This window comes from Anneissia japonica, unplaced genomic scaffold (genome assembly GCF_011630105.1).
Source record: "Anneissia japonica isolate Jap-2015-1 unplaced genomic scaffold, ASM1163010v1 scaffold287809_len330493_cov202, whole genome shotgun sequence".
NCBI lineage: Eukaryota > Metazoa > Echinodermata > Crinoidea > Comatulida > Comatulidae > Anneissia > Anneissia japonica.
Genome location: NW_022725566.1, coordinates 1 through 10,216, shown reverse-complemented (window position 1 = coordinate 10,216; position 10,216 = coordinate 1). Strand labels below are relative to the sequence as shown.

The 10,216-nt window shown below is 36.0% G+C and overlaps 1 protein-coding gene across 1 annotated transcript; it reads left to right on the top strand.

Moving 5' to 3' along the window:
- The first annotated feature begins 2,081 nt into the window (after positions 1-2,081).
- Positions 2,082-5,264, top strand: LOC117112766 (branched-chain-amino-acid aminotransferase-like protein 2). Its single transcript, XM_033255934.1, has 2 exons — positions 2,082-2,235; positions 3,600-5,264. The coding sequence occupies exon 2, from the start codon at positions 3,601-3,603 to the stop codon at positions 4,453-4,455; it is 855 nt and encodes a 284-aa protein (XP_033111825.1). The 5' UTR covers positions 2,082-2,235; position 3,600; the 3' UTR covers positions 4,456-5,264.
- Positions 5,265-10,216: the final 4,952 nt, after the last annotated feature.

The window sequence follows — 10,216 nt, the reverse complement described above, 5'->3', positions numbered from 1 at the left end:
ATGTAGGTGTGTGGATAGGAAGAATTGTTATAGATATTATCCCTTCCGTATTGATTAAGAAATAATATATATTTTTCTTTTTGTGAATTTGTGACTTGCTCTGTAAATTTCAAGATTTAGATTCACTCTTGTTTGATATGGTGTGATGCGATAACACACCATGGTATATTGATTGTACACCCGGTGAATTGAAAACCAAATAAAGAATACCTTACAAAGAAAGCAAAAACTGGCATGCTCTTGTGTGTTTTCCATAGACCTTTCTTGTGTTTGTATAACACATGCGTATTCCTGGTCTTGTTCTGATTGGCCAGTTGTTAACTTCGATTGACACTCTAGAAAGGTCCATTAAAATGTATTGTCATATTGGGAACGACCTAACTTAAACAAGCAGCTGGCACATTTTAATATTACATTAACTCTTTAATAGCCTTATTTATTCTGTCTTCCCATTGGTCTAAACCGAATCACCTTACTCTTTTAAGCCGGTTTTCCACTAGGTGAATTTATTCGTGCGAATCGAAGACGTCGGTTCGGTTCCTGAGCTCTGATTGGTTGCGCACATTTTTCGCTTCACAAAAAGTAGAAACAGTTAAAACTACCAATGTCGCTGAAGCGAAAACTCCTATAAAAATGTGCATGTGCGTGCGCATGGACGACGCTTTCGATTCGCGTGAATGAATTCGCCTAAAGCATGGAAAACTGGCTTCATTGCTCATTTACTACATATATAAGCTTACGTGTTAGTATATGCGACCCTCACTTGATAATGATGGTTGAGCCATCGAAAGATTTCGTGGTATAAATTAGTGATTTTTATTGTCATATTGTGTATGCTGTTACATGTGTGTGTTAACCTAATATTGAAAAAAGTGGATCAGTTGATATCTTATTACTGGGTACTGTACCTGCTAAGTAGCACACTGCACTAAAGCCGGTTTTCGCGAATCGAAAGCGTCGTTCATGCGCATTCACGTTTCCATCGGAGTTTGCGCTTCAGCGAAATTCTCAGGACCCGTACCGACGCCTTCGATTCGCGCGAATAAATTCGCCTAGTGGAAAACCGGCTTTTAAAAAGCAGACATTGCTTTTATATTTACGCAAACGTAAGCTGCGCTACTACACGTACGACTATTATTGTTTTAACATGTTCCAAAATTCTACGATATATATACGGACCAGATGATTTTAGACGACAAATATGTCATAGCCCAGCTTGTAAGGAAAAAAAATCGCAACATGTGAGACCGGCTTTATTCAATTCTACAAGGCGGGGCAACAGTATAGTTCAGTTGGCTAAGAAGTAAAAATAAATAAATGAATAAATATAAAACTGGTGGTAGCTACTCTGTGTGCGCTCAACCATGGAGATTCAGATTTTTGGTCCCTGGTCCAATTCAATCGCATCGTTGCTCTCCTTGAGTTGGTAGCTGGAGGGCTGAAATAAAGTGTAGCCACACAAATTTATACTTAGCGAAAAAAAGTCAGGTTTGGTGGGTGCTTACTATTCGAGAGCGGTGCTTATTTTCGAGCATTTACGGCAGGGGTGGGCATAACAATCGGTCGGAGGGCCAAAGTGAATTTCTGATTTAACATTGAGGGCCGCACCTTTGTTTCCAGTGTGCTTTCAAAAACCTCAAAGAACAGCTTTTACACCAATTAATTCTCAGTTTTAATGTCACTTTTTACATATGATTGGTGTCAGGTTGTAAAAAAAACAAGGTGTTTTGTAGCCAATGATGCTTAGTGGGCTGCGTTTTCCATGGCCTTTAGCAGCTTTAATGTCTAATTATAATAAACATACATCAAAGTGTTTTTGAATTGGAAGTGGTCTTTAATTTGAGAGGTTTTTAATTAGAAGAGGGAGACCTGCACCTAATAAAACTAGTCTAGACATATTTGCTTACAAACAAGTATTAAACATGATATCGATTATGTCCTATTAATAAAGTTTAATGGTGCAACAAGATAAGGGCATCGGCGGTTACTATTTTACCACGAGGTGTGTTTTATGGCACTTAAATTTAAATGAATGTACAGAGTATCATTAATGCGCGAACAAATGGTTGAAATGTGCTGGTCAGATGGGCATGCCACTCTGGTTGTTAGATTCCCGAATGTGATATTTACAGGTACTTCTGTCAGTTATTAAAAACCATGGCGAAACTATTTAATACAATTTAGTCATCTTGCGGTCACAGTCACGACGTCAGCAGACACCCAGAAATAACTAAGGTAAGAGATATTTGGAAGATCTAGGCCTACCCTACGCATTTTTTGTCCGGCTTGGTGACGCGTTTAAACCTGTCTGGGCGAAATTTGCTTAGGTACTTGACGTGTTTAGCATAAAATGTGTTAGATACATTATACTATTTTAAAACCAGAAGAAATTGCTTGGTCATAATTATGTCATGCCTTATACGTATCACCAATAGCGGTCTGTTGTGTATTGTTTTCTTAGTAAACGTACATCCTATTTGGCATTCATTCCAGTCATTCGACACCACGACTAGATCGTCGGACCGAAAATATTACTTTGCCTATCCTAATAATGTTATTTTGATTACTGTGTGGCATAAAAGCCCAATTTTTAAATCTTCTCATGAACCCTACCAGGAATTTTTATTCCGGGACCCTGGCTCTGATGTGCCCATTGGTTCGGGACCCAATGTCGGGCCCCTGTCGGCATATTTTTCGAGCAGCCACTGATTTTAGTGTGGATCAAAGGAATGGAACTATAGGGATGCATTTTCGATGATACTTTTACTTTATTTCATCATAAAATTTATCTGCCACTTCATTTTTTTCCCCAATCTGCTCCGTGATTTTGATTTTTTTTTTTTGGTTACATAGGCCTACCTGATAATTCTTTGGTAGGGGCGGGTGCATGGCAGATATAATTCTGGACATTCATTTATTAAGTTTTCTTTAACCCTGCGCTGAATTTCACTCACTATTCGCTGCTCCTCCATTATGCAGAGAAATTCCATTTTCATCTTTCTGTCGAAGAGATTTCAGGTTCATCCTGTTTTGCTACAGCCTAAGCTTCATTAAGGCATTGAGATTTTAGTGTATGAAGGAAATTAAGTAATTTAGATTTCATTTCTGTTAAAATAATCAAAAATTATTTTTAAAAAAAAATTCTCCCGAATATGGGTGAAATTCGGGATATAATAAAAGATAGGCCTAATTGAAAATATTCATCCTAATCTTAGTTGATTATAGAAGATAATGATCTGTGCACTTATTTTTTATTGGTATGTTCTTTGCATATTTCCCCGTAGTAAATCCTTGCGCCTTATAAATCCATTGATTGATTGATTGGTTGATTGGTTGATTGATTGATTGATTGATTGATTGATTGATTGATTGATTGATTGATTGATTGATAGTATAGGCTACTCCCTTTTCCAAATTATTGTTTCGTATTTTGTCATGGATAACTGGATAAAAGTATTGTATGAAATGGGTTTTGTACAGTGTAACCGTTAATATCTTTATAAAAACAATGTGTTTTGTCTAGATCCGTATTTGCTATAGGCCTAGCTAAGCGTTTTATTATATAAAACTAATTTGCATTTTCATAAATTTGTCTGCAGGATGACAGAAAGACGCCAGGTTCGCATTGCATTGTGGATCACACCTCGTTCCTTATCGACAGCATTTCTAAAATGCATGTCCACTTTTGAAAACGCTGAACTCTTCCAAGAGCCATACTTCACAGCAAATATGTTTGGTCCTGAAAGAGGCAAGAACATTCCACAATTGGAACCCTTAATCGAGTGTCTAGATGACGTCCAGCACGTCACATTCGAGTGGGTTAAGAACACCTTAGAAAAAGAGTATCCCGGTAGAGATCTAGTATTCATGAAGGATGGAGCAAGAGCAATTTATGGCCATTTCGACAGTATTCCGCAAGGATACCAACATGTTTTTCTCATTCGAAAGCCAAGTAAAGTGCATGTTTCAGTCGATAAAATAAAGGATAGAGCACAGGGGTTTGGTGTTGACAAGAGCAGCTTCTCAACGAAAGACCCCACGTTTTTACAGGGATCCCCTCATCGTAACGTGCTTGAATTACTGGAGTACGTCCGCGACGAGATGGGTCAGAAACCAATAGTAATTGACGCAGACGACCTTATGGTATCACCAGATAAAATTATGAAGGCATTCTGTGAAGCTGTTGGTCTTGAGTACAAAGAGAGCATGTTAAAATGGAATCCTGGTCCTGATCCTCGTTGGCAGCGAGCAAAAAGTGTTCAGTCATTGTTCGCAGCTTCCACATCTGCGCATGACAACGCGTACACTAGTACTGGCTTTCAAATACGAGATCAGAATACGGAAACAGAAACGCCCTTATCGGAGTTCAGCGATGAAGTGAGGAAGATGGTGGAAGATTCCATGCCGTACTATGAAAAGCTGGCAGCAATGGCGATAAAGCTAGATGATAATTAACGAATCTCAACAAGAGAAAAGTTGTTAGTTATTGCAATTGAGTAAAAGCTTTAAAGAATCTATGTACCTATAAAAACGAAAGAAAAACCACTATATGATTACGACTTATGATAATGATAATAATAATATGGATAATGGATTATGATGATGATGGTGTTGATAATGTTATTGATAATGATGACAAGGATAAGGACAAGGATAATAAGATAGTAATTTGTAATATTTATAGGTTTTTGATTATTATGATGATGGTGGTGATGAATATATTGATAATACTGAAGGATAATTAAAATAAAGATAGTAATATAATTTGTAATATTCATAATATTAATAATAGTTATATTTATAATAATATGAATGAAAATAAATATGTATCTAGTGTAGTAAATACATCAACTGTATTATCTTATGTGTGTTGGGGGAGTTGTGTGTGTGTGTGTGGGTGCGCGCGCGTGTGTGTGTGTGAGGTGTCATCACAAAAAGAGTCTTGTAGCACCAAACATTATTTATGTATTTATATAAACAGGGGAGTGGGGGGGGATACGAAAGAGGATCCAGGCAGGATGGAACAGCTGGAGAAGGTGTCTGGTATGTTGTACAAAGAGGGTCCCACCAAGAGTGAAAGTCAAGCTGTTAAGACCATGCTAAAACTAGCAATGTTGTATGGGATGGGGGAAATGATATGACGGTAACAAAAAACAGGAACGGCTGATGGAAGTGATTGCAGAAATGAAAATGCTGAGGTTCTTCCTAGGCGTGACATTAAAAGACAGACTCAGGAATGAGACTATACTTGGAAAGTTGAAGGTGGGAGATATCAGTGGGAAGTTGAGAGAGACGATACACGGTGGGGGCACATCAAACGTAGGGAGCAGTCCTGTGGGAAATCGTGTTATGAAACTGAAGGACGAAAACCAGAAAGAGAGGGAGGCCAAAACGAAGGTAGAATGACTGTGTCAAGGAGGACATGATAAAAGCGGGGTTGAAGAAGGAGAAGAGGAGAAGACGACGACGACGCCGCCGCCGACGACGACGACGACGCCGCCGCCGACGACGACGACGATGACGATTGTTTGTGTATTAAAAACAATCAAGCTAATACCGTAAACAATACCCATCTTGTAACCCACCTAATTTAAATCGCATAGTATTTTTTATGACTTATTTTGTTCGTGTCTATAGTTGGTTAGGTCAGTAGTTGATAATAGTCGCCGCCTCAATGTGACTGTCTTTGTAAAATATTGTCTGCTGGCAGTAGGCCACCACTAAATTAATGTTTTAATTCATTTTGCCATAATGGCACTTACAGTCATAAAAGATAGGCCTATATATTACTGGTATGGGTTCTGCATATCAAATGCTACATCATTTACAAACAATAAATATTCATGCTAAACAATAACAGCACATTGTGCAGAAAGTTGTATCGTTAGTCCTGTAGGTCCTATAACCTTGTGGATAGGCTCGGTCAGTACTGTATGACCGACCAAGACCAGTCTTCAAAAGTGTGTCCTATGAAATTGTTGAAATAGATCTGTGCATCTGAACAAACATGAGTATGCCTTGTTTTTTATTTTCTAAATTTTATATTTGTTTATGATGATTAGGCTCCGTACTAGTAGGCCTATTGATTTTTGTTCACTTTTTTGTCTGCATTAAATATTAAATATTCAATTCAATATTTTTATGGTATATTTTATTCAAACATTTAAATATAAACAATACAAAGGCAAAAAGAATTGCCAAATATAACATTGTAGTAATAAGAACTAAATTGCGTTATATTAACAAGCAAAAAACAACAATTCACATTAAATTAAATCACATTAAAAAACATTCGTAAAGAGAAAAAATAAAAACGCCAAAATCATTATAAGCATTTGCTTTATGAATTGTAATGCTAGTGAAATTTGTACTTTCATTTCAGAAATGTTAATTTTGCTCAAGCTTAGTCCAGAGTAGGCCTATACAAGCCGGCAAATACCTGATAGTTTTGGTCCCAAAAAAGATACCGTAGTGTAAACGTAGGCCTATGTGAACGCGTTAGTCCAGGCAATCTACGGTTTGAGACCACCAAAAATTTACAAAATTGCAACAAATGTTTTTTTAACTTGTATTTGAAGTTTATTTTGTGATGAAAAACATACAAAATATTGGACAAAATCTGACACAGAAAGTGGATAATTTAACGAAATATTATGCGTCCTTACGGTATTTACCGGCGCTCACCGTTTACCTCTAATTGAACTCAGATTGGTCAATGTTTATTTTTTTTCCATGATTGGGCCAAAGATTCAGGGCCAAAAGCATCATATCTGATCGAATTGGATTCCATCGTCTCGAGAGTATTTCGGGTGGTTAGTTGCTTCGAGGAGGGATGGTCTTATTTTTAGGTAATGTATCTGATTTATAGTGAACAGGAGAACTAACGTTCTATTAATGTATTGATTTTATGGTTTAATTTTATTCCAAATATTTTTTTTTGTTTGGATATTGTATTCCTGTCATTGCATTCTAGAGTGTAGCGAAGTGTGTAAAAGTGTGATACGAGGTGAAATTGCCAAGACTCCTGACCTTTAAGGGAATTATCCGTAGACCTCACCCGCTATACCCCGGACCGTGTCCCCTGGATTTGGCACTCACGCACCCGGTACTCGGTAAAGAACCCCAGCCCTGGATCACACTGCATTTATGAAATTTTCATGTACAAGATGTTTTACAGAATGGAGTTAAGCAATATTATATACAATACGTGCATACAATGTGAGAAAGCCAGTATCCTCCGGGCCCTCATCTCTATGCCTATACATCGTTGTTTGTGTTTTTTTCTCGAATTTGCCTTTCCATTTGTTTCAGTTCTTCACAAACAACGATGATTAGAGATGAGGCAGCATAGGCCTACCAGCTTTATCACATTTATGACACGCTCATCTCTCGGCGAACAGCCTCTGGAAAACGCATACAAATACTGTAAAAACTACTAGGCCTAATTAGGCCTATCCAAGCTTCATTAAATATATAAAGGGCATTACGCCATGAAAGCTTGGAAATTTTTACCGGTTTCAACAAATAATTAACGTTCGTTTACTATAATCATAGTCAAAAACAACATTATCAGGATGGCTCACGAATATCAAACATTAAAAATAAATTTTGGCAGAATTCGAACCCATGACATCAAAATGAAAACCATGCGGAACCGCTACCGACTCCTCCGTTCCGATAGGTCTATTTCAATAGCCGATAATTGTGAGATAAAGAAAACAAATACGAGATGAACCATTAATATACCTTTTATTATGCCAGTGTCAAATACTTGATTCATATACAAGACAAATACTTTGTTTGCATTGCTTTAAAAAGTTGACATTGCTATCTTCATAAATACATTCATTCTCTATTTGTTGTTAATTTAACCATTACATATATTTAACGCTCAAACACCAAATCTAACGTTTCTCGAAATAGCACATGACGAAACAACAGTCAACTATCAAAACATACTGTGATATATGTACGTACATACATACATACATACAAAATATATACATTTTATTTTGATTGAAATGTATATATATATATATATATATATATATATATAATAATAATAAAACAGCGCACATTTATCTCTAAACCAAATAAACTTAGGACGATTTTGTGATAATGCTTCTGAATATATAGACATTAGAACAGAAAGCACAATATCAGACTAACAAGACCTAATCAATATTAAATCAGTCATTTTAAAAGCGATAATCGGATCCCAAGTCCCAATGCTATCGCTCCTAACCCGTGCTAGGTCCTTGGGACTTAGGCCTAATACTATTCTAAAAGAAATTGTTCACTTTGTTTCTTTGCAAAAGCTGATGAAAGTAATAAAGGCCCATCACAACCGATATGCATATATATACTGTACCTAAACTATCATTACATACAATTCGACGAAAAGCCTACTCATTATTGCATTATTTATGATTCAACTAGTGATTAAATTCTACTATTCAATTTATTAAAATATTCAGTTTGCATATGAGAATAAATATCTAAGCTACTTATCAAACTCAAACGTATACAACTAGAGGATCTCTGCATTTCATTCAGACCACAATCAAGAGATAATTTGCTGTATGATGTACTAGCTAGGCCAATCAAGTACGATTATCAATAACGAACTAGGCCTTATATTTTCAATCAATGATGATGATGATGATGATGATGATAATGATAATGGTGGTAATAATGGCAATGGAGGATGGTGGATGACAACGGTGATAATGGTGAAAATGTTGATAATGAGTACAATGACAATTAATTATAATGACGATGATGACTGTAATGGCAATAATGATGATAACGATGAACTGACTCAACTGAAATTAAAAAACCGTTTCCTTACACTAATTAAGCATTTAAATCCAACAAAATACACATCTCAGGCTTACATACTTGTAAATCACAATTTATGGAAACCATTGGTTTATTCAGAAAGAATCTTGAATGGCGAAAGATATTCGTAATTTTGTATGAATTTTGGAATTCTTACTAAATAAATCATTGTGATATAATATTTTAAATGAAGCAGTCCACCTGTGGAGTAAACCAAAATATTGAGGAGATCTTCATTTTACTAGAAGCAATGAACATCTAACAACAAATCTTAGAAGAACAACTCTTGGACTAAAGTCAATCAGTTACACAGGAGCAAAAATGTGGAACAATGTTCCAGCCTGTATAAAACAATTGTCAAATTTACATACATTTAACAATATAGGCCTATAAGTAAGTATTTTATTGAAAAAAAATTTTTTTGCCCTTTATATTTAAGTTCTTATAATGTAAACTACAAAATATGATTTTTGTGTTTCTTATATACTTTTATATATATATTCTTGTTTAAAATAATAATCCTATGTAATGATTCTTTTTCAAGGGTGTCAGCTTAAAAGCTTTGCCTTATTTGAGTTCCCTTTTCCATTAAGCTTGAATCAGGAATGTACATTTTGTCTGTTTAATTATGGAATAACGTTTAATTACTAGGCCTACTACAAATAGCCTCTCAAGTCCATTGTCAAATTTTCATAAGGGCTTTGCATCTGGACCATCGAAGGCTTATTTGGCAAATCTCAGTGCCACCACTGATCTTGAAACCATACACTGAAATAAACAATTACCTATTTACATATAGTCGATTTAAGTAGATTAAGAGTACCCTCTGGGATAAGAACTGCAGGTTATCAACATCCGTCTGTTCCAGAATACATATTTTAATTATAATAACAATGTTAATCATCGATAAATAAAAATCTTGTATCTTAATGCTCCATACCGCACCCCAGGGAAAGATGGTTTTAAAAACATCGGTTGGTTGACGACATTCATATAATTGGGTTGCGGCAATACCCATCGCTGAAGCGCTCTTCTTCCGTTCGCAAGCACCCGTGGGTAATAGGGCTGCCATGCCTCCTGTAGGCCTATTTCTTGCGGGAAATATACGTATTGGTGTCGTTGGATATCGGCTCCACCTGTTAAACGACAAGAATTAAAACAATTAACCCATTGCACCAAATTGAATATATGATTGTGGTAGTGTAGAGAGTAGTATTTAGAGTAGTATTTTTTTATGTCTGTACTATATATTTAATATTATTAATATTTTCGTGAATTGGCATCTAAAGCGCCAAGTTTTCACATAACATTACATGTTGACTTGTGCTCAGAAAATACTCTTGAGAAGAGAAATATTCCTGTCTTTCCTGTTCAT

What these genes read in the sequence shown, in the direction of transcription:
- LOC117112766 (XM_033255934.1), top strand. Translation starts at nt 3,601, where the DNA reads ATGACAGAAAGACGCCAGGTTCGCATTGCATTGTGGATCACACCTCGT.